The sequence below is a fragment of the Marasmius oreades genome, chromosome 9 (assembly GCF_018924745.1).
Source record: "Marasmius oreades isolate 03SP1 chromosome 9, whole genome shotgun sequence".
NCBI classification, from domain to species: Eukaryota; Fungi; Basidiomycota; class Agaricomycetes; order Agaricales; family Marasmiaceae; genus Marasmius; species Marasmius oreades.
In genome coordinates this window covers 2006004-2030566 of record NC_057331.1, presented here as the reverse complement: position 1 = coordinate 2030566, position 24563 = coordinate 2006004, and the positions used below count along the sequence as shown (strand labels likewise).

Here is a 24563-nt window from a genome sequence, read left to right as displayed (position 1 = left end):
TCGACTCTCACCACGTATGACTTCAACTTATCCCTCTCTCAATTCCTCTGCGGGCAATAAATGGATCAAAAATCTCACAAGAGATAGATTGAACACCTTTCTCGGTGGTCACTATTCAGATGTCAACCTTTCTTCAGTCTTGTTTATCCATCGGGTCGATGGGGACGAATATGTCAAACTTCAAGTGTGAGTTAACGGATATCATCGTTGGACTTCCTGGGATTTACAGTTCTTAATGTATTATAATCCTAGCTGGAGCGCACCAGGGTTGACGAAACCCACATTTGAAGAGGCGATGAAGCAAAAGTTTAGGCATGCGAAGAAGGGAGAGTCATTTGGGCCTTCTTGTACGCGTCTCTCATTCTATCTCGTTTCATATCTGTTTAATTTGCTCTGTAGGGGTAATTATTGGTTCAGGTTACTTAAAATGAAGAAAGTCGTTTTGAAAACCCAATCTTGTTTAAAGACGAATCACTGGTGGAAAGTCCATCTCACTCTTCCGGGGTATTGGCAGCAGTATGAACGCGTTCAGTGTATGTTTACAATTTCATTCCTCGTCGCTCAAGTGCTAACATTCCCATTCTAGTCGAATTCGACCCAGGTTGCGAAGCTATGATCTATACTACTGATGGAACTCCCTTGCAAGGTATCACCGGAGGCTACGGTGGCGATAGGAGAGTGGAATATATCATTCCATTGGAAGCGAGAGAGAAAGGTGTCCATGAGTTTGTAATAGAGTCTTCGTGTAATGGGATGTTTGGCGTGCCGATGACTGGAGATACGATTGATCCTCCGGATGTAAGTGGATGGTTTCGGTTTTATCATTCCATATTTCGCTCAATTATCTCTTCCATTCTTCAATCCGGCCCTCGACGCCCGACCGACCTGAACTTTCACTCTCATTAGATGAATAGATACTTCTCTCTCGCATCTGCTGATCTAGTCGTACCTAACCAAGAAGCGTGGCACCTACTTTGGGATTTCACGACGCTAAGGGAGATCTCGGATACTTTACCTGGGAACACTTCGTGAGTGGTCTTTATGCCTCCCATGCTCTGTGTTCCGTTTATTAACCTGTTTTTCGGTCTTCTTTGCACCCACAGACTTCAAAACCAAGCATTGGTGGCAGCCAATGAAATCATGAACACCTTCCAGAACGGCGACGCTTCTGCTATCCGTAAATGCCGTCGCATTGCTGAACAAGTTTTCGGTGAAGGCTGGCAGAGTAAAGCGGAAAATGTGTATCCGGATGGGAGTGAAAAGGATGCACAGATTTGGGGGATTGGACAGTAAGCTTCTGTCAAGATTTCCTTGAAACTGTATAGTCTTACCTCCAACGCAGTTGCCATATCGACACCGCCTGGTTATGGCCCTACCGCGTCACCCAACAGAAAGTCGCTCGGTCATGGTCTACCCAAGTCGATCTCATGAACCGATACCCCGAACACCGATTTGCATGTTCTCAGGCTCAGCAATACAAATGGCTCGAAGAGCTTTATCCCCCTCTTTTCCGTAACGTGAAAGAAAAAGTAATGAAGGGAAAGTTTCACCCGATCGGAGGGTCGTGGGTTGAGAATGATAGTAATATGCCTAGTGGAGAGTCGTTGGTTAGACAATTTGTGCTTGGACAGAGGTATTTTGAAGAGAAGTTTGGGAAACGCTGTGAGACGGCGTGGTTACCGGATTCGTTTGGGTTGACGGGGGCATATCCGCAGCTTATTAGGCAGGCAGGGATGAAGTGGTTTTTTACGCAAAAATTGAGTTGGTGAGTTTCCGTGAGCCGGTGCTTTCTTGTGGCAATTTGATGGAGAGTTTTTTCAGGAACAATATGTACGAGGGCTTGGTTGTTCTCGTGAAACCGAAGTAGCTTACCTTGATCAGCAATGTGTTCCCTCATTCGACGTTTAACTGGGTTGGTATCGATGGGACGCAAGTGTTGTGTCATATGACGCCTGGTGCGGGTCTTCCTTCCGTGCTCATGGCTTGCGCTCATTGTCATGTTTACTCTCGGTATGGTATTCAGTGGATACCTACACCGCTCAAGCTACGGTTGGTGATGTGAATAAAGGGCTCACCAATCATAAGGTATGTTACATAGCTTTTACTGACGGAGTTCCTTTTCCATTTATTGACTCGCCTGCTTTCACAGAACGTCGAGTCCTCTGACACTTCCCTCCTCGTCTTTGGCAATGGAGATGGTGGAGGTGGACCTTTACCGAAGATGTTGGAGAATGTGAGTTTCCAGCGGTATCTTCATTCACTAGTCTCACTTACTTTGCACTCGCTTGTGGTCAGCTCCGTCGTATTCGGGCTACAAACAACAAACACCGTGAACTGCCCCCTATCAGTATGGGACATTCCGTGGACGAGTTTTTCGAACGTTTGGCGGAGAAGTCAGAGGGAGGGAGAAAGTTGCCTAACTGGTGAGGCGCGTCCATATCTTTACCTTGACTTTGAGACAGATCGAATCGAATAGGCATGGAGAGATGTATCTCGAATTCCACCGAGGGACGTATACTTCCCATGGGTCGATCAAGAAAGGAAACCGACATTCGGAAGTGCTTTTGCTTGTGCTTGAGGTGGGCGTTTGAGGTTTTTTAATTGGATTGGATTGCTCGACTGATAATCACCTCTCACACCTCACACCACCCTCAGAATGCGGCTACTGTTGCATCGCTTTTACTGGACACGGATTATGTTTACCCTAAACGTCAGATTGATAAACTGTGGGAGAAGGTGTTATTGAATCAGTGTATGTGTTTATCTTCAATGTCGTGGTAGGATGCTTACGCATTCCCCCATCATTTGTAGTTCATGACGGTATGTGTTTCTTTCATTGTTTTGAAAGGAGGATACTTGATTCTTCTTTGCCTCAAGTCCTTCCCGGATCTGCAATGTAGGACCATCCATCTTTATGTGTGAAAATGATTAATCAGTACTCTTTAGCGGAATGGTATATGAAGACGCCCAAAAGCTCTACGCAGAAGTCGAAAAGGAGGGGAACCGTCTTATCGAAGAGGCCTTCTCTATGATCTATCCTCGATCGATCCCGCTAACTCCCGATACGAGGCTCCATCCCAAAACGGAAATAAACGATATCATAGCATTCAATCCTACCCCATTCCCTCGACGAGAAGTCGTACGACTTCCCATCACCACTGGAATCTCGTCAAATTCCAACTTGCGCTCCGCTATCGCTCAAGTAGATGCGGATGGAAAACATGGATACGGGGTTATAGATAACGGAGTGTTGGATTCTTCGGTTCATAATAGCACTGTTGGGGTGTTACATGCTTCTGTGTTCTCGAACGGAACCGATCATTTTGTGTTGAGAAATTCGAGTGTGCAGATGACAATATCTGGAGGGAGGATTAGTAGTTTAGTGGATGTGCAACTTGGGAGGGAGCTTATTGAGGATGGGAAGTCGGGAGGGTTGGTGATATTTGAGGATAGGCCGAATTACTGGGATGCCTGGGGTATGTTATTGGTGACTGCAAGAATACACAGCGAATTGACGCGTTTTCTCTTTTTCTTAGATGTCGAAATCCATCATTTGGAAACTGCAAAAGAACTTCAATTTACGGATATTTCAGTTGTGGCTCATGGACCGTTGCGTGCTGCTGTCAAGGCCAGTTTGAAATATGATAAGAGTACGATTACGGTTATGGTAAGAAAAGGATTCGAGATAGTTGTCTCAAACCAAATGTTTGACATGATTTCGTCTTGTATAGATTTCTTTGGACGCTGTGACTGGTGCGTTCTGCCTCGCAACCTGTCTCATCCCCTGCTAACAGATATGAACCAGCTACCACAACCCCGAATTCACGATCTCTATTCAAGTTCGACGCTCACGTGGATTGGCATCAACGACATGAATTCCTCAAGTGTAGGTGGTCATGTGTTTTACGGTCAAATCTTTCCGGACTTATCCGCTATACAGTCGAGCTCCCGTTGAACATACACAGCGACAATGCAACGTACGAAACCCAGTTTGGTTGGGTCCAACGACCGACGCATAAGAATACGACGTGGGATATGGCGAAGGTATGACTTGTTCCAAAAGCGCTTTTCTACTGGTCTCTGACACTTGGCTGTTTTTCGGTTTTGATAGTTTGAAGTATGTGGACATAAGGTCTGGCGCTCTATCTGTCGCTCTGAGGTTAGTACTCACGAGCCCTTTCCCTCCCCTTAGTACGCAGACCTGAGTGAATACGGCTACGGAGTAGCCATCTTGTCTGAATCGAAATACGGATTCTCGTGTCGAGGAAATGTTCTTCGTATCTCATTACTCAGAGCTGCCACGGCCCCGGATGCTGAACAAGATCAAGGTGCGGAGCATCACGTATAAATGAGTACGATCTCGACTCAAGACTTCGTGCGACAGGAAACCACAACTTTGCTTGGGCTGTTATGCCACACGTCGGTCATTTTTTGCAATCCGATGTTCCTGTGGCAGGTGTTCAGTTCAACATTCGTAATCATTGTAAGTGTTATATGGTTTGTTGCGTCCTGCGTTTATTCCATCCCGATACGCAGACCGTCTCCTTTCCGGTCGCGGTGACCTGTCCTCACAATCGACCTTGCGACGCTTGGAAGTGACAGGAGCACCGAATGTATTCGTCGAAACAATCAAACGTGGAGAGTACGATACGTTTGATGACACTTTCGCGGAGAACGGCAAGGAGCCAGCGGTGTCTGTTATCCTTCGGTTGTACGAAGCTTACGGCGGACATGCTCGAGCGTTGTTGAATCTAGGATATCCTGAAGACTTTGAGAAAGTCTATTTGACTAACCTCTTGGAAGACGAGGAGGAGAGGTTGCAGGTGGTCCGAACTGGAGATGGAGATACGGTTGGGGTTAAGTTGGATTTCAGGGGATTTGAGGTGAAGACAGTGAAGATTGTGCTGAAGGCTTCCAAGTTTTTGAGAGGTGGAGAGTGTGTGGGTTTCTTCGATTTTGGGTGTCATTGACTAACGTTGTTTGGTTGTTGTTGTAGGACCAAACGAAGCAGCTGGGTTGATGTGGATGGTGCAAGGTTGACTAGCGGGGCGGCTGTAAGGGATTGAATATCATTGTGGACTTTTTTGGTTCGTACGCAGAATGTGTACTCTAAGAGGTGTAAAACTACGATTCCTCTCTTTAAAGATTGCGCAATGGACACCGTCTACTGATCAACTTCCTGTTTGGTGGCAGGAGGCTGTCGAATATTTCAAGCAATCAAGTCGAGGGCATCCTTTGAACGCGGGATGAAACGACATTTGAATGGGTAGGGATGACTGTAATGGTTGTCAATTATGTTGGTCGAGATATTCAGGCTAAGGAAACCTCACCTGACCGTCCCATCCGTGTATTTCACTACAGGTTCAATCTCATTCCCTTGCGAGTCGAGCGCTTTCTTCATATTGAAGGTCGCCAACAAATACACCATTGCGATCCACAAGGAGTTGTCTGCGAGGTGTCTTCCGGGACAAACACTTTAAACATCATTTACATGAATCTTCGGTCTGGGACATCAGAAGAAGGAAGAGAACGAACCGGCGACCAAACCCGAACGCGAACTCTTCGGGATGGGGAGGTAAGTCTTTCCCAGGCTTCTTCATGAATCGGTCAGGGTTGAACATTTCTACATCGGGCCCGTATAAATTTTCGTCGTGTAGGATCGCACTGGAGGCTCGGTTTGAGTTTGAGAATAGCCGTACAAGATGCTGGTTCAAACTTGCCCTGTATTGGGTACGATAGTCGCCCCTAACAGAAAGGGAGTCAGAACACAAACAATCACGCGAAGGTACGTAGACCAATGCTTACCGGCCGGAATAATGTAGCCTTCATACACGTCGTTGTCTAAAGAGCGGTGGGGGATAGCTACGGACTCTTCAGAATTCCGAGACATGACGCAAAAAATTGCTGAGACATACCAAGAGGCACAGCGGGGTGCCAACGCAACGTTTCAGCCAGAATCGCTTCGACGAAAGGGAGTTTTCCTCGATCCTCGAAGTCTGGTAGTCGAGACGACCCCACTATCTCGTTGAGTTCATCCTCAGCACGCGATTGAACATCTGGATGCAAAACCATTGCCAGAATAAAAGAGTGAAGCATAGCCACTGTCTGGATAAGAGGATTACAACTTGGTTTTCCGCGCCGTGTCAATACAGAGTTAGCTCAAATACCGTGTCGGAACCCGCGATGTATGCAATGGCAGCACAGTTTTTGATTATATCCTCCATCCCCGGGTCTTCCGAGAATTTCTCGAGATTTTGACTAGCGAAAGACGGAGGTCCGGTACCGTCAACCTGGTCAACCCGTGAGGATGCGTGGCCTGAGGGGGCTAGACGTCGATGTTTTCACTAACCAGAGCTTTCTTCATCAATCTCCAAGGTAGCTCCCTCACTTCTACCGCCAACGGTGCCCAATCCTTCGCTTTTCGCTTAAATTCTGCTCCAGGAAACCAAGCTTTAATATCAATCGTAAGTTGAGCCTTTGATCGAAGCTCTTATAACTCGACACACTTACATGGCAAGTGCTTCAAGATTGGGAGGTAGTCCACTGCAAACGCGCCATGATTCACAGCCTGTGTTATTGCCGCCAGGGCTTTGGCGGCGAGGTCAACATACGGGTCATCGTTACTTTGTAGCTCGTACCCATAGGCGAGTTTCAGAATGATGAAACCTGCGTGGCTAAGAGCCAAACAAGGTGTAAAAGCGACACACTACTGAGATACGATTAGCAGCGTACTGTTTGACATGGCCGTAGTAATCTTCCGGGGAAATTGCAAGTTTTCTCAAAAGTGACTTCGCAGCAGCCTTCTGGACCACATGAAACTCTGGAATGTTCCGTTGCTGAAAATATTGATGGAAAGTTTTTCGGTGAATTCTTCGGCCATCGTTAGGCGTGGGAAGGACGCTATTTGGGAACGAATATCTCACCTCCAGTTGTCACCGTAGCTCATGTCTGACGGAGGGTGAAATATCGATGAGAACGGGGTCGTCATCGATAGCATAGAAACCATTACTCACGTACGAAGTCCCATGCCCATCTACCATTGACAGAGTTTGAGTAATCTCGCGGTTCTGAGTAGTTTGAGCTATAACACTGACCCCATTAAATCGTCTGCCATGATCATATCTGATGTAAAAAAGTCGGGAGCGTCATAATTCGAAATCAGTGAGGACATTAGGCGGGTACTTACGTGGCCGGTCAGAGTAGTTCCTCGACCTCTTCTCTAGCAATTCTGTCGTCGCTTTGTACGAGTTCAGAATGACCGTCTCGTCTCCGAATACTTCTGCATAAAAGACATCGCCGTATTGGCGGGATAAATTTTTGTACGTGACCCAACGCGGTTCGTCCTTCTTCTGCTTGAGATCCTCTAAATTACCCCATAGCAGATGTCCCGGAGGGCCAGGAGGAAGGGGGAGTCCCCGACGTTGGAGAACACGGCGACGGAAAAGGAGGGCAATCAAAGGCAGCAGAAAGAGCAAGGTTACTTGATACATCGCAGTGAGGTCGGCGAAGGGTTGTTTGTAAATGCCGGCGACACGTCGACACAGCCTGAGGTATATATGCCTTTCCTCAAAGTCTTCGTCCATATGGTCAATGACTGACAAATGAAGCAGTCCCTTATACTATTAATATCGATGAAAGCCAGAGTAGCTTGCTTGGCGTTTGTCGAGAACATACAAGAAAATCTTCCCCACAAAGAAATCTAGTCAGTAAGAGCCTCTATTGGCCGACGTTTTTGTGGCATGAAGTCTTCCCGCAAGAGAATGACGTACAATACTCTTTCAAATGGATGCCCGAGTGTGTGGGTAAAGAATCGTCAAATTTGACTCGTGTTGGGTTTCCCGGTTGACGAACGGCCTGCCGTTAGGTGTAGAAGGACCCGGTGGGAGCTTGATATGAGAAAACGGAAAGGTCCAGAATCTGATATTTGTGTTCGATTTGAGCTCCTTGACGTGACAGTCTCTGACAGAGCGAGAACTTGCTGAGTGAACTGTTCGGCACAATCAAGACAGGTCCTCGCCACTATGAGGAGTGCTTAGTATTCAGGGGCAGACCAAGCGGCGAGCGCAGACTCGGAGCCCAAAAACGTGCATTCTGCATAGAAAAAAATGCTTGCTGTTGGCTTGAAGTTGAAAGACTAGGCTGTTCAGTGGCACATGGTCGCGAATCAATCCCATGGGACGGCAGCACGTGAGGACAGTTCTCCTTTGCTATTGGCTCTCACTATGTCCTCACTATGGAAGCCTTTCTCATACTCTCAAACGGATGCAGGCCTTATAGAGCTCGTTGACTGCCTTGGGTACTTATAAATGGACCCGGATGTCACTCTCAGCATAATTCATGGCTGCATTTTCAGCACGACTGCGCGCCTCTTCCGAGTCGTTGCCAATCGTCGGTGTACCAACTAGCTGTGCCGTTGTATACTGGGCCCTGGCGGAGAACTGTCAGCTTGGGGACGTTCTGGAACGGTTTCTGAATTTGCGGTCTGTTGAGTCTCCATATTACTGGCAACCCTGCAATACTCGTCTGTTCTAGCAGAAGTGTCATCCTCAAGCACCGCACTGTTACGGATCTCCAAAGCTGAAATTGGGCAAATATTTAGGAAGTCCAAATACCAACACTGGATGTATTCACTAGTAGGTACTACAAGAATTATCGCAACTTGGGTGACTACTCGACGTTCAATATTTCAATACTCAAAGCAGTGTCACTGGACTAATTGAAGGTCGTGTGACGCCAGACATAGCAGTTCTCGGACCTGCTCGATTTGCGATGATAACACATTCATTGAAGCCCTTAAAATAGACCACAGAGGGTGGAGTATTACATCGGATATTTTAATCAAAAGCCTCCTCGGCGCTCCTGCGAACCAATCGACGAACTTTCTTCTTGTAAACTGTGCATAGATCCCGTAAATTATATGTACGATGTGTCCACAAATAGAGAAATAACCTTCAAGATCAGTTCGAACTTCCTTGGCAGCATCGACGTTGGCGGGGCTATCCAAATTCGGCGAGTCAGAGGACAAGAGCGAGATGACGCTGACCAACTGAGAACATTGCTTCTGTCAAACAACTGCTTGAATAGGACGAGTAAGTGACATACAATTGATTCAACCGTGTGGACTGGCATCCATCTTTCCCCTGCATCCTCGTATCCATATTGGTCGTCTCCTGGTGCATGCTGCAAGGAACGAGAATGAATGACCCCTTTTGCGATCGAACTAGGATGACACTTACGAGGATAGAAACACAAACAGTCCCGTCCGGATATACTATTCATTGTTTAGATATGAGCGTTCTATAACAAAAGTGAACTGCCGTACTGTTAGGATGCCACATCGGTGTGATGAATCGCATCTTCGGTGGTAACAGAGGGAATTCAGGTGGGAATGTCAGACGAGCTTTGAAAAAGCCACCTTCACTGCCCGGGGGTAAAAGGTTGTGAGTGATCGTCTGCAAGTGCCATTGGGAACCCCGTACTATAAAGTGTCTGCAGGACTATTCGAAGGCGTAAGTAAGGTAATTGTTAGGGGTACAGAATTACTGACGCACCCGATGACCAAGATCTCCCATTCGTAAAGGTTGTTTTCATCAACAAGTCCTGTTTTCAGAAAGAAATGAGTTTCTTGCCAGATCTTCCAGGCTATCGGTATACAACAGACCAGCTGAGAACCCCTCGACAGGACGCTTCGTTAACTCGGTAAGTTGTCGCCTGAGAAGTAGGGTGTTTGAGTTACTGGGAGTTCCAGGTTTCGACATGACGGACTATCAGGAAAGAGACGTGCAGGGCGAGAGCGAGAACCGTTAATGGCGGGAGACAGGAAACACTGCGGTAAGTAGCCCACTGCTTGCCGACTTTTATACCCATCACGTGTGTCTTTACAAAATAATTCCAGCCGTTTCGGCGAGGTTGACTCTGGTCGACTCTCATCTTGATTCTTAGTGGCAGTCAATTCCCGTTCCTGAACGATAATGGCGACAGAATCTACACCTATAACAGAAACCACAGGTCTGATCTCAACCTCACTATCTTGGAGCAGTACTGACTCCAATTCTCAGATCTTTCGACATTGTCACCATCGCAGGTGTACGAACTCAACCAAGTACTTATCCTGTGTCAGTCACTATTTCATTTGACGATTCATTTTATTCCTTAGGAAGTTCTTGATTCGGTCTTGGACGTTCGAAAACCTTTGATTGGTTCTCAGTCCGCAATATCAGATCTGAGAATGGAATACGAAAACGGCTCCTTGTCTTTCGTCAAACAAATCGATTGGTTGGAAAGACGCGGATTCCTTTGGATTCGACGAACAAGAGGTGTGTTTGACTACCATTTTCGCCGATAGTCCTAATTTACCTCCGCACGCAGGTGACGGGGATTGTTTCTATCGATGTAAAGTGGCGTGATGCGGAGACGTCTTGGAGTTTCTGATATTCTTCAGGTGTTATTTAGCTCTCGCCTTTGCATTTGTCGAGAGGCTTCTGAAAGCAAAGGATCGCGGTGCAGCCGTCCAATACGCGATGGTTACTTTAAGCGAGTCACTTCAAATGCTGGAGAACGTGGGTTTCGAAAAGCTGGTGTTCGAAGACTTCTATGATGTATTGAAGGGCTTGGTGACGAATGTGGTTGAGCCGGATAATGTTCTTGGAAAGATTTTGGATGAAGAGTCACTATTGACAGCTTTTCAGGATAATACAAGTACGTCGATGCAAATGTTTCCGAACAACTCGTCTAATGGCCTTCAGCGTCCAACTCGATCGTGATGTATTTACGGATGCTCACTGTGAGTGATTCTTCCTGGTGAATATAGCCCGCCTCACCTTTCTAGTACAGTCTGCCCAGCTCCGTCTAGATCCCGACTTGTATTCCCCTTTCCTAATCCACTCCGAAACTGGTGAACCGATGGAAGTACGTGAGTTCTGTGAACATTTTGTTGAGGCTACGGGGAAAGAAGCAGGTGAAAATTTCAATCAACCAATACAGTCACACCCCTCTGAATTATCTCCAGATCATGTTCAGATGACTGCTCTCTCGCGAGCGCTTCAAATTAACGTCGACGTCGCTTACTTGGACGGCAGAGGTACAAATGGCGAAGTTGATTTTGTGACTTTACGGGACGCGACGGACACAGAAATGAGTCCTGTAACTTTATTGTACAGGTGAGTTACCACACCACACATGAGTATTCATGGATGAGATTTCAAAATTTCATACTCCGTCATAGACCTGGTCATTATGATATCTTGATACGAGATGATACTAGCGGGAAGAGCTTGTAATAAGACATTGATCGGTATTAAATTTCACAACTACTTACTGTAAAGTTCAGTAGATAACCACGGATCTTTTTTTTTACATAAGTGAAGCCTTCCATTTTAGGGTTATCACCACGCGTTTCGACCAAACCTCATTGTCACATGTCCATCTCTTCAGCATTGGACCTGTAACTTATTTTTATTCGCATTCAATGCTTCACAACTATAGCCCGTTGGAGTCCTTGGAGCCATTGGGTGACTGAGGGAATCATTTATAATCTCTCCCGCGATCGCTTTTTTGCTTATTCCTTTCCCCCTCATTACCGTCATCCTTCACACTACCCATAACCGACGACGTTCAAAACATGTCTGAGGGTCTTAAAAATGTTAATGCACGAAAGGATTCTATAAGGCAAGCCGACGAGGCACTTCTGGCCACCCTAGGATACAAACAAGAGTTCAAGCGTGCTTTCAAACCTCTCGAAGTTCGTTCCTGTCTTCATTTTCTCGTTTCCTCACTAATTTGTCTTCCAGGTTTTTGGTATTGCATTTTCCATCATCGGGTTGTTGCCATCCATTGCTTCGGTGCTGTTCTATGCAATCCCCAACGGAGGGGGACCTGCGATGGTTTGGGGTGTACGTCTCCGATTCTCATTTCCAATACAGATCACTCATTTTCATATCTCCAGTGGCTTGTTGCGAGTTTATTCATACTTTGCGTGGGGATCTCTATGGCAGAGCTCGCATCGGCAGCACCCACCTCAGGAGGAGTTAGTGGACCGATTGTATTCATCCCGTCTCCCGCTGACACCATCAACAGCTATACTTTTGGACGTACACGCTTTCGTCACCACGTTGGAGAAACCTACTTTGTTGGCTCGTTGGATGTAAGTGGGCGATAACGTGACGTCGATATAATTCACTCAATTGTGATTTTTTCACAAGACGCCAATACAATCGGCTCTATTGCCGCTGTCGCCTCCATAGATTGGGGTTGTGCTGTTCAAGTCGTCGCAGCCATCAAAATAGGTACCAAAGGTGCCTTCGAGGCCACGGATGTACAAACCTTGTATGTCAAACCCCATTAGCTCCTGCTGCAGTACGAATCCTGACGTTTGATTCGTTAAAGTGGTATATATGCAGCCCTGATTCTGACGCACACAATAGTTTGTTGCTTAGGGACAGAGGTTTTGGCCAGATTACAGACAGTTTATGTGATCTTGAATGTGATGTGAGTTACCTCCTTCACCTGAATATCCCTGTGTTTTTCTAAGGGATGGACAGATTATGTTTAGTTGTAATCGTTGGATTACCGGCCGCAACATCCTCCGAGTTCAAAAACACTGCTAACTTCGCATTGGGAGATTTCGTGAACCGTCCGTTTGTCTCTCCTTTTTTCTAATCAATAGTCTAATCTACTCTCTAGTCAATGGTTGGTCGAATGGCTTTGCATTCATACTCAGCTTTCTCGCGCCTCTTTGGACGATCTGTAAGAAATCTTTTAACCTATCCCGGTCACAACTCTCATAAAACAACGAATTCAGGTTCCTTCGATGCCTGTGTACATATCAGTGAAGAGGCTTCTAACGCCGCGACCGCAGTCCCATGGGCTATCGTTAATGCTATTGCCATCGGCGGTATACTCGGCACAGGTATTCAGCAATTGGATTCCAGGCGACCATTGACTTACGCAGTTTCAAAGCCATCAACATTTCCCTTGCGTTCTGTATGGGCACGGATTTACAAGCTTTGGCTGACAGTGATCAGCCAATGGCTACCATATTCTTCAACTCGTTTGGTCAGAAGGGAACACTCGTACTGTGGGCTTTTGTGGTCGTCGTTCAGTAAGTTTACAAAGCTTCGAGAACCTTGGTCATTTAAAAAAAACGATCTTATAGATACATGATGGGTTCAAGTATGGTAGGCCGACTACACTTCCAACGCATGGATAGCCAACTAACTTGAAGGGATAACTTCAGCTACTCGCGGCCAGCAGACAGACGTTCGCGTTCAGCCGGGATCATGGTGCGTTTAAGCAGATGTTTCTTGAATGCGATGCATATGAATCACACTATTGCAGCTCTTCCATTCTCGAACTGGCTTTACAGAATGAATCCATACACAAAAACTCCGGTCAACACAGTGATATTCGATGCCACAGGAGCACTAGCCTTGGGGTTATTGATCTTTGCGGGCGACAGTGCGACTAATGCGATCTTTTCGGTGTCAATCGTGGCGCCCTACATTGCATACGCGATACCTGTCGTGGCCAGGTTCGTGGGTGACAATAATTTCAAACCAGGACCGTTTAGTCTGGGAATCTTCGTGAGTTAGTACGCTCCTCTACTTCCCGCCTTTTAACTCAAAAGTTCGGCGCCTCCAGAGTCTTCCGGTGGCCGTCGTGTCCGTTTCGTTCATGTTTTTCTTTGGGATCGTGTTCATGTTCCCTACGACACCTCAGATAGACGTAGCTAATATGAACTATTGTGTGGTCGTCGTAGGAGGTGTGATGGGGTTGTCAGTGGTCTGGTATTACTTCCCGGTGTACGGGGGTGTAAACTGGTTCACAGGCCCGATAGCTACGATCGAAACGGTGGCACCCCAATTGGTAGACCAAGTCAAAGGGGAACGAGGAAGCGACGAGAGTTGAAAAGAGAGGGGGTAAGGGTGACAGTAAAGTACGGCTTGGCCGAGTATCAACCGAGCACAGTTGTATGTCTCAGCCAGAGCGTATCATCTGAGCAGGGATATCTGCTCGTCGGCGATACAGAGAATGCACTATACTTTTTTTGTTTAGTGAACGCGTTGCAAACCTTCTGTTATTCCAAAATAGATTCAAATATAGAATTTGTTTTTGAGTTCTTCCGAAGTGCCCCCTGAGTCATGCTAAGACTGTCACCCGGTGTTGCGCTAGACGAAAGCGAGGAAAAACTCAACGGGTGTACAGGGTTTGAGTTACATGGGCCTATAAGCGCCCCGGAGTCTTTGTCTCCGTCGTCTACCGTTGCCCAGCGCTCAGGGCCAGGTTAGCTTTTACATTTTCACTTTCACTTGAGCATTGGTCGAACGCCCTTCAAGTTCAATAAGGTTAACCTCGCGTCTAGAAGTCTGATCCGGCGGAGTGTCAAAGGCATGCCCTCCCCTCTTGTACACTCTTTTCTGTCGAAAAATAGTACATTTATAATTGTATTTATTGTTCTGAGGCTCAGATTTTGTCTATTTGAGCCTTACAGGAGTGGTAAGCATGAGCCAGACTGCTGAGAACCAGAATGAGACACCGATTCTCCCGAGCTCCGACAACCAGGATTTTCGTAAGGGTCAAACGTCACGTTAAACTTGGTTCAAAAATACCTGCAGGTGCTTCCCGTAGGTTTTCCTCGCCTAATACCATTGCAAAACGATCCCAAGAGCTGTATACGAGGCCTTGTGAGGTCACCAAGAGGCTGCTCTGCTACATATGATTGACATAATGTTCGAAACAGTGTCCTCAGAGATATTCTCACGGGGTACCTGATGCTTCTAGACGTAACCTTATTTGAAGGCTTTTGCCCAATGCTCAAGTGAAAGTGCAAAACGAAAAAGCTAACCTGGCCCTGCTGGGCAACGGTAGTCGTCTCACATCCAGCCTCACGGGCTGCTGTCACTTGTAAGGTTCAAAATCTGGTATGGCTATTCTATCATATTTTCCGAAAATCCCTCTGATTCAATTCTCCTCCGGCTTCAACAGCTGATACTTTAGCGGCGATGACATAAATATTGGCAGCGGGAAGTCTGAAGTGGCGTGAGCATGTAATGTTATATGAAAGGCACGTCCTTGCAAGCTAACTCACCTCCCAACTACGGGGGAAAAGACACCTCAAGATCGTACAACGGAAGAACGTGGCTGCGCCTTTTCCCTTTCAGACCTGGAGTCGGACATGGACTGTTCCGAGTCTCCAGGACCGGCGTTGAACGTTGAGATGACCTCAACGTTCTCGACGGATCTATTGTATCCTGCCCTCACGATGATAATCGTGGGAGCCAGACCCTACAGATGAGAGACGGGTCAGCACCAATCCATTCAAGAGAAACATAAATACGAACCGATAGCTGTGCGGGAATGACAGTAGGATCAAAGGGAACCGGAAAGCCGCCCACGATAAGTTGATAGATGAACACGATCAGAAGGCTTGTCGAATATATTAGACCAGATTCGATGCTGCGTAACGGAGAGATTGACCCCGATTTGAGCACAGATTCGCGCGAAGAAGATCAGTGGAGTACGTACACAATCTTCATAGCCCTCTTGTATCTCGTATCGATGCCTTTGCCCATGACTTTTCGAGCTTCACGGGTAATCCACCAGATACGGCCAGCTAAGGGGTCTGTTGAGCTCGCAAGTGGAGAGAGTCATGGAGAGAGATATACCAGTCAGAAGTGTTAAGATGAAGTTGAAACAGGCTGCTGTAACAAATGCGACGTTGTTGATATCATTTGATAATGTTAGTAGGGAGCTTTCTGTGAAGTAATCGACAAGCGCTCGAATTCCGCTTCCGAGTAGGATGGCTTTTGTCGAGAACATTTCAGTGCCGCTTGTTCGGGATGCAGACACAAAAAGAACGCTCACCGTTAATTGCAAAGGACAAAAAGGCCAGAGGATAGAGCACGAGCTTCCTTGAATCCCAAACGACGTAGCAGCGATGGACCTTGAGCTCGGATTAGCTATCTTTTCAATCTGTATTGTTGATGTATCATGAAGCGTACCAATGTGCAATCAGCGACCGCACTATGCTCAGGATGTCAACCTTACTATGTATCAAGTAGCTGAAGCACGTACTTCATCAACACCACAACGATAGCCCACATCGAACTAAAAACATTGTCGGTTAGTTAACGAGTTCGGAGAAGCCACACGCATAGAACCTACAATCCAACATCTATAGCCCTGTCCTTGAACAAGTCTTCGATAAGATGGTCAAGTTTCCTTGTCCTTGCAGCCTCGTATTGGATCATGACCTGACGGAACTGCTGCATGGTGTACCCAGCGACGTAGAGAGTGTCCAAAGAGAATAGGAGGATCGTGCACCACAGGTACAATTTCCGTGCGGCTTGAGTACTCCGCTGCCGGGTCAGAACGTGGATGGATAACCCAAAGATAACGATGTAAATGCCTAATAGAAAGCTCGTTAGTAGGGGCATGTTTAGGATGAGGGCTTTAGTCTGACCATAGGTTGCGTAGATGACCTAGGGAAGGGAGTCCACTGTGAGCACAGACTCGATTATGAGAGGAGAACTCACCAGTAGAGTGCTCATAGGCAGAATAAATACATTGTTCAGGCTCAGGAATATATCTGCGGTCGAATCAGTGCCGTTGGAAGCCATGGTAGACACAACTATTCCTTTGGTCGGAATCAGGGGAACCAGGACAGCTTTTATGTACTCTCACCTCGCCAGGATTATCCGTGTTACAGGCGGTATGATGAAGATCAGTCTCGATAAGGTTTACTACTCCCGGGCCAGTCGAAACCTTGAGCTTGAACGATTGGCTGATATATACTAATAGCCATCGCTCGTTCGTGATGCTCCACCCATTGCAGACCTATTTGGACGGCATTCAGCGCCTTATCAAAGTTCCAAATCGTACACCAGGCGATAGCTACGAAAGGACACGCACTTCTCACTGTCGTGCAGTACGCCCGTAAAGAAATCGAACTGAATCTGTGGTCGTCGAGGTGACAAATTTCCTGCGTGATTCAGGTTGAGTACTAGTGCTAGTTCCATCATATGAGCGAGATATGTAGCGTGTGAGCCGTAGACTGACTCACCATCTATCCACGATTCCTAGGTATCTCCACAAGGCGTGTAGGTTTCCAGTCGGATCCCAGTCTCGCACTGCACCCACGGGAGAGGAGAGCCGTAGGATCCTGAAACGCTATTCTGTAATCACAAAACAGGTACTCAAAATGATTCATTTTGGAACAACAAAAGATGAGATGGAGTACTACACGCAGAAACGCGCAGAAACCAGATAGACTGAACGAAAACTTGCGGACAAAGACCATGTTCTGGTCTGATGATATGAGCTACTGTCATTGCCCCCGAAGTCGGCAATCCAAGGAGAAATATTTATATAATTTAGAAAATACATACCAGAACCTTTAAATAAAGTACAGTTGCATAAAATACCTTTTGAGGTATGTGCCTGCCAATTTTCGTGTGGGTAGGGTGTAATGCTGTTGAGATATGAATTTTTTAATGAGGGGGTGTCGAAAACGTGGCCCCACGGCGAAGTCGGAAATCACGGGCCGGCAACGTGATTACATGTGACACAATCATACACATTGATGAATCGTCCAAGAATCGTCAATATCTCGTATATAAGAGGTTTGTTTGAGCACCTGGGACCTATAAATTCATTTTAAATGCTCTTGTTGCAAGATGCATTGATAGAGGCTGTCCTTGTGGGAGGATGACCTTAATTTGGTAGTTTTTCCTTATTTAGGTACAGTCAGAGTGCACTGGTGGCACCAAAATCTATTACAATTCATTGTTGGGTCCTAAGGGGAGCAAATGAAGATAATCTGACATCTGACAGGAATGTTTCCTCCCCTCTAGAAACAATTTCTGGGTGTAAAACACAAAAATCTGGGATATTTGCAGGTATGGGCTGTGTAGACTCAAAAAAAATCATAAAAATCCAAGGATAATAGATTCTGGTAGCCTGATAGGTATATATAACTGTGCTGAGAGCCCTGCCCATGGCATGTCCAGCTGAACTTGAAGTAGTCACTGCAATCTAGGGTCAGAATGATAGAAAAAAAACTGAGTGTATTATATAAATCTGACTCCAGGGACTTGTGAGATAGTTATAGGTGTAGTCCTGGGTGTCTGTGAGATGGAGAAGTATGTTGTGGTCGTAACATACCAAGAACGGCGAGAGGTTGATGAGTACTTGTGCTGCAGTGGCCGATCTCCTGATTAGGAAATATTCTCACGCTTCGATTTTTGGTCGGAAAACTGACCCCTCATTGTGCCACTGCCACAATTCAGTGAGGAACCCATCCCCCGTCATGAAAATTGTCAGGCATGCATATAAGACCCTGCTCCTTCTTTTTTGATAGTATATTTGCTCAAAAATCTAGTCTAGCACTCACTATATTACACCTTTCCGACTTCCCCGTTTTTCCGACTTCAGGGTCGATGACAGTACTGGCGGTAGAAGGTAGCCAACTGGAGAGACACAGGAAGAGTGCAGAGGGACCAGCTGCAGTAGTTACATGAAATTCAAGTTCATAGGTGTGTCGGTGGCGGCCCAAGTAATACCCCTTTTTGGTTCGTCCCGGACCGGAGTGTCCAGGATGTTGATTCCCGTCATGTGATAGGACGCGTCTTATTGTCGGGGACCGGGGTGTCACATCACACTACGTCGTTTCGCTTCCCCCACACCAGTTTCACGTTCTGCCCCTTCCTGCTTTCGCTCTTTCTGTCAGAGTTCTGGGCAGTATGCCCGAAGCAAAACCCGAATTTATAATTTCCGCCTACGAAAAACGTGCCTATTCTGTCTCTTTCTCTACTTGCGGCATACTGACCCCATCTTCGATCATGCAGGCAAAGTTGCTTCAATACCGGCCCCTTTAGGTGCGTAAAAACTCAGTTGGTCAATGAAACTATTATACTCATGAATTCGCAAAGAGACCGATTCCGATAGCGATTTTAATGCCGGAGCATTCGTGTACGAGTCGAAGAATACAAAACGACGAAATAAGCGGGAGAGAACAAGTCGGAAAACTCGGAAAAGGTTACGAGAGAATGAAGAGGAGTCAGATGAACCCCTTTATGAGACAAAAAGGCCCAGAGGTTCGTGTTTATAGACTTCTTAAGGCTAACTTCAGGTTAATTAAGAGTTTACTATCTAGTGACACGAGTTCAATACTATGATTCAAACCCTCTCTTGGAGTATTTTGGTAATTATTTTTCTTCTTCAACCTTGTTAGTTCTTTCATGGATGATTTCGCAGGTCATGATGTGGATCTTCAATCAGAATCGGAGGAAGAGGACGCCAATACGAAAGCTGACCATGAAGGTGAAGGCAGCGATATCCACACATCGGAGGAGGAAGCACCTTTGATCTCGAAGGCCACTATAGGGTTCAACTCACGAGACATACGTTCTGGTCCTGAAAGTAAGCCTTTGGTGGCAGGGGAAGGGGAAATGGAACAATCCGGTGGTTCTTGCACTGAATCTGAGACGGAATCCGAAACGGAGCCAGATTCCGAACCGGAACCGCTACCGCAAACGAACAAGAAAGTAGAGGACCCAGACGTGCCTATGCGCACTGTCGATTCAACCAAACAATCCGTCGGTCAGGAAGACTCTGAAGCAGAATCTGAATCAGAGGACGAACCTAACTCGAAGGCCCCTCGTGGAAAACAGAACCCGCGTCCAGGGTTTCCACTATCTCCCCAACAATCCCATCTTGGCCCCTGTGTCCTCGACGCTGAGAAAAACATCGAGATCCCCGGCCCTATTAATACATACCTGCGCGAATATCAACGTGACGGAGTTAGGTTCTTTTGGAAACAGTATTGTGAGGGCCGTGGCGGACTCTTGGGTGACGACATGGGCCTAGTATGTTTTTCTTTCGTACGCCATGTTATATCTGAAAAGTCTTACCCGGTCTGCATCTAGGGCAAGCAACTCCGTAGTTATATTGTAAAGGAGCTAAAAAAACGACTCTTTTCAGGCAAGACAATACAAGTCATTTCCTTCCTATCGGCAATCATGCACAAGCAAGGCTTTGAGGCTGATCAATTGAGGAGACGTGAACATGTTTCAAAACTTCAAGATGGTGAAGCTTGGCGCAAGAGAAGAATGCTTCCTCCAGCTGACGCAACGTGGCCAACGTGTCTCATTATCGCCCCAAGCTCTGTGGTCCCTAATTGGGAGCGGGAATTCCAGACGGTACAGTAACTGATTGGATATACCATGTTCGCGTTATCCTGACTGACAATCAGTGGGGGTACTTTGAAGTAGGTGTTTATGTCGGAAACGAACGCTCCGCTGTTCTGAAGGACTTCAAAATGGGGAGATTGGACGTCGGTAAGGGCCATGCAACACTTGCCCCCTCCGAGCATTCTACTCAACAAGGCTTGTTTATCAGTCCTTACCACGTTCGATATTGCAAGGGGCGATATTGATCTTCTCGATACTCTTCCTTGGACATGTATTTTCGTCGACGAAGTCCATCGGTTGAAGAACCCCTCTTCGAAACTGGCTAAGGCTTATCACCGATTTGAATGCTTCCACCGGTTCGGTTTGACTGGGACTGCTATCCAGAATTCATATAATGAAATGTGGACGATCCTCGACTGGACGAATCCTGGTCATGTAGGGACGCTCAAACAGTGGAAATCTTACGTTACGAAGCCATTACAAGTTGGTCAATCCACGTCGTCGTCTGAGGAAGAACGCGCGAAGGCTTTGGTGCGGTGAATGGCTCGTGGCTTTCGTTTATTTCTGATATGTGCATTTTAGGAGGTCGCACTAATCCTGAAGAACAAGCTTCTTCCCCGATTCTTCCTGCGCAGGCACGTTTGATAAATCTGATATTGTCGTTCAGCTCTGCTAATATATATGAATAGGATAAAGGATATCATAAAAGATCAAGTTCGTGCCCTTCGTTTGCCGTTTCGTGCGACGAATTTTAAGTTGATTCATCCAACAGTTACCTAAAAAGACCGACCAAGTAGTCTTTTGCCCTCTCGCGAAAGCTCAATCGCTCGCGTACAAGAGAATATTGGACATGGAGCCGGTTCATCAGCTCATACACAAAGACGACCCGTGTTCGTGTGGTTCGAAAAAGCCGTGCGTGATCGTCCATCACCCAACTTTGTTCTACCGTCTAAAATGCTAGAAATTAGCACCAAGAAATGTTGTTACCAATACAAAGCCTCCGATCTCTTGCGGTTTATGTCTATTCTCATCAAGTTGTCCAACCACCTAGCTCTGATAATGCCCGGTTCGTTACTCTGTTATCATGTGTCGTCCTTAAGTTATGAGACTTGATTACAGGAAAGGACGACACCCCAGAGCAGGTGGGAATCGAATTAGTGACTTATTAACCATTTTTTAGACCTGACTTTGACAGCTGGAACGAAACCGTGCCCTTTCAAAAGTTATATTTCCCGATGGCAATGCTCCTACGGCGGGAGAAATCGAGTTACTCCCCCAATATTGTGGCAAATGGCTTGTCAGATACATTTTCTTTCCCCATCCTGCTGGGTGTATCTAGACTGCTGATATCTTGTTTGATAGGCGTTGAAATTATTACTGGCAGAATGGAAAAAAGACAAGACGAATAAAGTCTTGATTTTCACGAAATCAAAGCGGTTGTTATATATGTTGGAATATCATCTGCAAAGTGAATGTGAGTAGGGGGATCTCCGATAAGATATTCCTTATCCTGATGGTAGTCTTGACCTGGTAGCGTATAAGTCTCTGACTCTTAGTGGCGACACGAAGGCGCAAGATAGCAAGTTACACTCCAGGTTCCTTCGAATCAAAAATGTTTATGATTGTTTCGATAGGGATGCCGCTCATTGACCAGTTCCATTCTGATCCCGAAATTTTTATTTTTCTCATCACGACTCTCGCTGGAGGGGTTGGTCTCAACCTAACGGGTATGTGCTGCCTATGCGGTTCTTAATAAATCTCTGCGGCTCAACACAGTAAACTAGGCGCGAACAAAGTGGTCATATTCGGTCGGTGCTTTCTTTTATTCAGTCTTTTCCAGCTCAATCCCCACACACGCCTTTTCGAAGATCCCAACTGGAGTATGTTTCTTAACATGTTCGACAAGCTTGAGTTGGCGTTAATTGAACCCTTGTTTAGATCCAGCGCATGATTTGCAGGCGATGGACAGGTGAGATGTGTCCTGATTGTCACCGTGCACATCGTTATTTCTTAATCACGTCACAGGGCGTTCCGATTCGGCCAAACCCGGGATGTTCACGTCTACCGTCTTTTAGGAGCGGGTGCCTTGGAGGAACTGATTTATGCACGCCAAGTGTTAAAACAACAACAGATGGCGATTGGGTATGATGCTAGTGTGCAAACGCGGTAAGTGAAGATACCCTGGCCCGCTTAATTCGATTCTCAACTCATGCACTACGCTTTAGGTATTTTACAGGCGTACAAGGAGATACGAAGAAGAAGGGAGAGTTGTTTGGGTTGAAGAATATATTCAAGCTTCATGAGAACTCGTCCAGTACGAAGGTGGCGGTGAGTGATCGCGTTCGGTTTTGAGGGGCTATTTCGGTTTCGGTTGAACAGAATGCATGGGACAGATTGAGAAAGCACAACTGGCGCAATTAGATTGGGCTCTAGCTAACCTTGACTCCAAGACTCGGAATCTTTCAGCTGAGGATCGGCAGCTGGTGGAAGCGGAGGCCAAGACCAAAGATGATGTGAGTTGTAAGAGTGGGGGTTTTGCATTGCGGTGTAACAGGTTTTAAAAAAAAATTCTGTAGGATGTTAATGGGCTTGCATCGTTGCTCTTTACCGAAGGTACGTCGCGCGAGGCTTTCTCCTTCACCGAGTTCAATCATTTCTCCTCTCTAGACTCGCCCAAAGGTAACAGCAGTGCTTCTCGGCAGACCGGGGAGGATAGCATCGAAAAACTTCTTTCTTCAATCGGGATTTCGTACAGTCATCACAATGATCAGATATTAGCGGCAAATCAAATTGAACAAGAGCGTGCTAAGAAGATTGTGGAGGTAAGAAGATCAGCTCAGTTTTCGGCCTTTGTTGGTTTACGCATGGTCAACCATTACCAGAATACTCGACGGGAACGGGTTGCGAGGAAATCGAATCAGTCTTCACCCTCGAGGCGTGATGGGAGAAAGGGCGGTGGGAAAATAGCCAACACGTCCCCCGGACCGCAATGGCCACCGATCCGGAAACATCATAAACCTAAGCCTACGCCGGAAGAAATGTTAGTCTGCTGAACCCAATATCTCTTCTTCTTATTGATTTTCGGACTTGTTTAGGTTCGCTAGCAGGCGTAAAGCGTTGATCAAACTTGGGATGATACACTCGAGAGAAGAGTTACCGCAGTTTGCTCAGGAGTTGTAAGTGTGGAACTGACCTTGGTTTGATGAAACGTTTTTTTAATCTTTTCGCAGTGCTCAACAGACAACGGAAGAACAGAAGGAGATATTGGCAAGATTGGATCAGGCTTTGCAGTCTGACTCGGAGGAATGAACTCGAAAGGGGGTGACATAGACCCGGGGAGGAAAATCCTACGATTCACCCACCGCAGATACTAAGAATCCCAACGACGGATACATTCGGAGGCGGAATGAGCGGTGTTCGTTGTTTTTTAGAGCTTACAGTACTTCTGGTGTGATAGGCTTTGACGGTGCGCTTTGCAAAATACCCCGTAAAAACCGTGATGATTAGTACCTGGTTTTGCTGAGAGTGCCAAGCGCGGGGTGACAAGAGATCCTATCAGACTATATAGTGACCGGTGGTATGCTGGGAAAACTTCCTAGGTATATATACGGGAAGTCGTGCACTCGTTACGCAAAACTCGACACTCCGAACTTTAAGTGCGGGAAGCCTGAGTATGGCATTCTATCGAAATTGAGCTATTGGAGGTCGATACATATCGGGAATACACAACAGTCTGAGTATTGAATTCGCTGAATGAAACAGGCAGGCCGCAGCAACGCATCAAAAGGCGGTCCATTTAAGTGTCCCCTGTGGCGTCTGGGAATGATTCGACCTAATAGGTAGAGAACGATCGGTAGCAATCGGTGGTGCCAGGATAGACTCACCGGGGGGGATTAGTACAAGAAGTAAAAGTAGCGATTCTGTAGAGTCACCTCTTGAAAGACGCGTGCGCTTGGGCCGCGAAGCTTGTCAAATTCGATTGTGTAATTCAAACTCCGCCAGGTCGCGGAATTTGCACCATCACCATACGACGCCAACTTAATGCAAGGTCCTCTTATCAATGTTCACCGTGACAATGTGCAAAGCTCGCATGCAAAGTCTTGTTCAGTATAGGACCAAAGAGAAGTCAACCAGAGATCTGATATCTATGGAAGAGTAATGTATTGACGACGCTTCACCCACATGTTATTCCCTGTCATCGAAGGCGGTCGAGAATTACTTCTGTGTGATCATATGAGCTAAAGGGGTGTAAAGAGGCAACTTGGGATGCGTCCTTTTCTAGTATCTTTTTTCGTTGCGCTGATCATGGTCATTAAGTCCTTTAGCTAGGTCTCGTGACGATGTAGTCCTATACCGATATCATTATGCCGAAACAGA

At 46.5% G+C, this 24563-nt stretch overlaps 8 protein-coding genes across 8 annotated transcripts; 4 read left to right on the top strand and 4 right to left on the bottom strand.

Moving 5' to 3' along the window:
* Window positions 1–16: 16 nt before the first annotated feature.
* E1B28_013537 (uncharacterized protein) lies at window positions 17–5066 on the top strand (the record flags this gene model as incomplete). The annotated part of the gene is made up of 24 exons (XM_043158700.1): window positions 17–186; window positions 253–533; window positions 587–798; window positions 907–1028; window positions 1104–1289; window positions 1343–1765; window positions 1822–1830; window positions 1882–1955; window positions 2024–2085; window positions 2150–2233; window positions 2296–2423; window positions 2477–2579; window positions 2656–2752; window positions 2812–2896; window positions 2947–3476; window positions 3537–3667; window positions 3732–3753; window positions 3806–3886; window positions 3941–4044; window positions 4112–4132; window positions 4193–4328; window positions 4385–4483; window positions 4537–4936; window positions 4997–5066. The coding sequence occupies 24 exons, from the start codon at window positions 17–19 to the stop codon at window positions 5064–5066; spliced, it is 3630 nt and encodes a 1209-aa protein (XP_043004054.1).
* A 143-nt stretch (window positions 5067–5209) lies between these two features.
* E1B28_013536 (uncharacterized protein) lies at window positions 5210–5621 on the bottom strand (the record flags this gene model as incomplete). Its single annotated transcript, XM_043158699.1, has 3 exons — window positions 5210–5276; window positions 5331–5474; window positions 5536–5621. The coding sequence occupies 3 exons, from the start codon at window positions 5619–5621 to the stop codon at window positions 5210–5212; spliced, it is 297 nt and encodes a 98-aa protein (XP_043004053.1).
* Window positions 5622–5710: 89 nt separating this feature from the next.
* On the bottom strand, window positions 5711–7583 carry E1B28_013535 (uncharacterized protein; the record flags this gene model as incomplete). The annotated part of the gene is made up of 11 exons (XM_043158698.1): window positions 5711–5745; window positions 5806–5841; window positions 5916–6105; window positions 6168–6290; window positions 6350–6450; window positions 6511–6674; window positions 6733–6870; window positions 6924–6948; window positions 7014–7033; window positions 7095–7122; window positions 7187–7583. The coding sequence occupies 11 exons, from the start codon at window positions 7581–7583 to the stop codon at window positions 5711–5713; spliced, it is 1257 nt and encodes a 418-aa protein (XP_043004052.1).
* A 1183-nt stretch (window positions 7584–8766) lies between these two features.
* On the bottom strand, window positions 8767–9823 carry UBC15 (Ubiquitin-conjugating enzyme E2 15). Its single transcript, XM_043158697.1, has 8 exons — window positions 9662–9823; window positions 9552–9600; window positions 9480–9497; window positions 9323–9420; window positions 9237–9271; window positions 9103–9180; window positions 8950–9046; window positions 8767–8893 (listed from the first exon to the last, which is right to left on the bottom strand). Exons 1-8 carry the CDS (start codon window positions 9756–9758, stop codon window positions 8835–8837), a joined length of 531 nt encoding a protein of 176 aa, XP_043004051.1. The 5' UTR covers window positions 9759–9823; the 3' UTR covers window positions 8767–8834.
* A 90-nt stretch (window positions 9824–9913) lies between these two features.
* Window positions 9914–11279, top strand: E1B28_013533 (uncharacterized protein; the record flags this gene model as incomplete). Its single annotated transcript, XM_043158696.1, has 8 exons — window positions 9914–10008; window positions 10059–10316; window positions 10369–10392; window positions 10453–10698; window positions 10746–10783; window positions 10834–10957; window positions 11009–11159; window positions 11225–11279. Exons 2-8 carry the CDS (start codon window positions 10229–10231, stop codon window positions 11277–11279), a joined length of 726 nt encoding a protein of 241 aa, XP_043004050.1. The 5' UTR covers window positions 9914–10008; window positions 10059–10228.
* Window positions 11280–11620: 341 nt separating this feature from the next.
* On the top strand, window positions 11621–13905 carry E1B28_013532 (uncharacterized protein; the record flags this gene model as incomplete). The annotated part of the gene is made up of 14 exons (XM_043158695.1): window positions 11621–11740; window positions 11790–11891; window positions 11945–12025; window positions 12076–12142; window positions 12201–12324; window positions 12385–12486; window positions 12540–12631; window positions 12682–12744; window positions 12800–12907; window positions 12958–13099; window positions 13154–13175; window positions 13235–13280; window positions 13336–13580; window positions 13639–13905. 14 exons carry the CDS (start codon window positions 11621–11623, stop codon window positions 13903–13905), a joined length of 1581 nt encoding a protein of 526 aa, XP_043004049.1.
* Window positions 13906–15111: 1206 nt separating this feature from the next.
* E1B28_013531 (uncharacterized protein) lies at window positions 15112–16616 on the bottom strand (the record flags this gene model as incomplete). The annotated part of the gene is made up of 10 exons (XM_043158694.1): window positions 15112–15282; window positions 15339–15453; window positions 15523–15610; window positions 15663–15800; window positions 15862–15940; window positions 15999–16020; window positions 16072–16104; window positions 16162–16405; window positions 16460–16478; window positions 16533–16616. The coding sequence occupies 10 exons, from the start codon at window positions 16614–16616 to the stop codon at window positions 15112–15114; spliced, it is 993 nt and encodes a 330-aa protein (XP_043004048.1).
* A 2042-nt stretch (window positions 16617–18658) lies between these two features.
* Window positions 18659–23693, top strand: E1B28_013530 (uncharacterized protein). The gene is made up of 27 exons (XM_043158693.1): window positions 18659–18783; window positions 18843–18872; window positions 18927–19091; window positions 19151–19198; window positions 19252–19862; window positions 19923–20195; window positions 20249–20333; window positions 20395–20717; window positions 20769–20821; window positions 20876–20900; window positions 20959–21098; window positions 21155–21252; window positions 21306–21328; window positions 21382–21483; window positions 21549–21660; window positions 21721–21765; window positions 21821–21913; window positions 21971–22066; window positions 22125–22155; window positions 22212–22352; window positions 22412–22514; window positions 22580–22699; window positions 22763–22799; window positions 22854–23008; window positions 23069–23226; window positions 23282–23362; window positions 23417–23693. The coding sequence occupies exons 1-27, from the start codon at window positions 18738–18740 to the stop codon at window positions 23493–23495; spliced, it is 3273 nt and encodes a 1090-aa protein (XP_043004047.1). The 5' UTR covers window positions 18659–18737; the 3' UTR covers window positions 23496–23693.
* The last annotated feature ends 870 nt before the right edge of the window (window positions 23694–24563 follow it).

What these genes read in the sequence shown, in the direction of transcription:
- UBC15 (XM_043158697.1), bottom strand. Translation starts at nt 9,758, where the DNA reads ATGTCGAAACCTGGAACTCCCAGTAACTCAAACACCCTACTTCTCAGG. An exon ending in TGTCGAGGGGTTCTCAGCTG is followed by an intron (nt 9,601 to 9,661) that starts GTCTGTTGTATA and finishes TTCTGAAAACAG; the next exon opens with GACTTGTTGATGAAAACAAC. An exon ending in ACCGATGTGGCATCCTAACA is followed by an intron (nt 9,272 to 9,322) that starts GTACGGCAGTTC and finishes AACAATGAATAG; the next exon opens with TATATCCGGACGGGACTGTT.
- E1B28_013530 (XM_043158693.1), top strand. Translation starts at nt 18,738, where the DNA reads ATGCCCGAAGCAAAACCCGAATTTATAATTTCCGCCTACGAAAAAC. An exon ending in CCCTCTCTTGGAGTATTTTG is followed by an intron (nt 19,199 to 19,251) that starts GTAATTATTTTT and finishes ATGATTTCGCAG; the next exon opens with GTCATGATGTGGATCTTCAA. An exon ending in CCCCGATTCTTCCTGCGCAG is followed by an intron (nt 20,822 to 20,875) that starts GCACGTTTGATA and finishes ATATATGAATAG; the next exon opens with GATAAAGGATATCATAAAAG.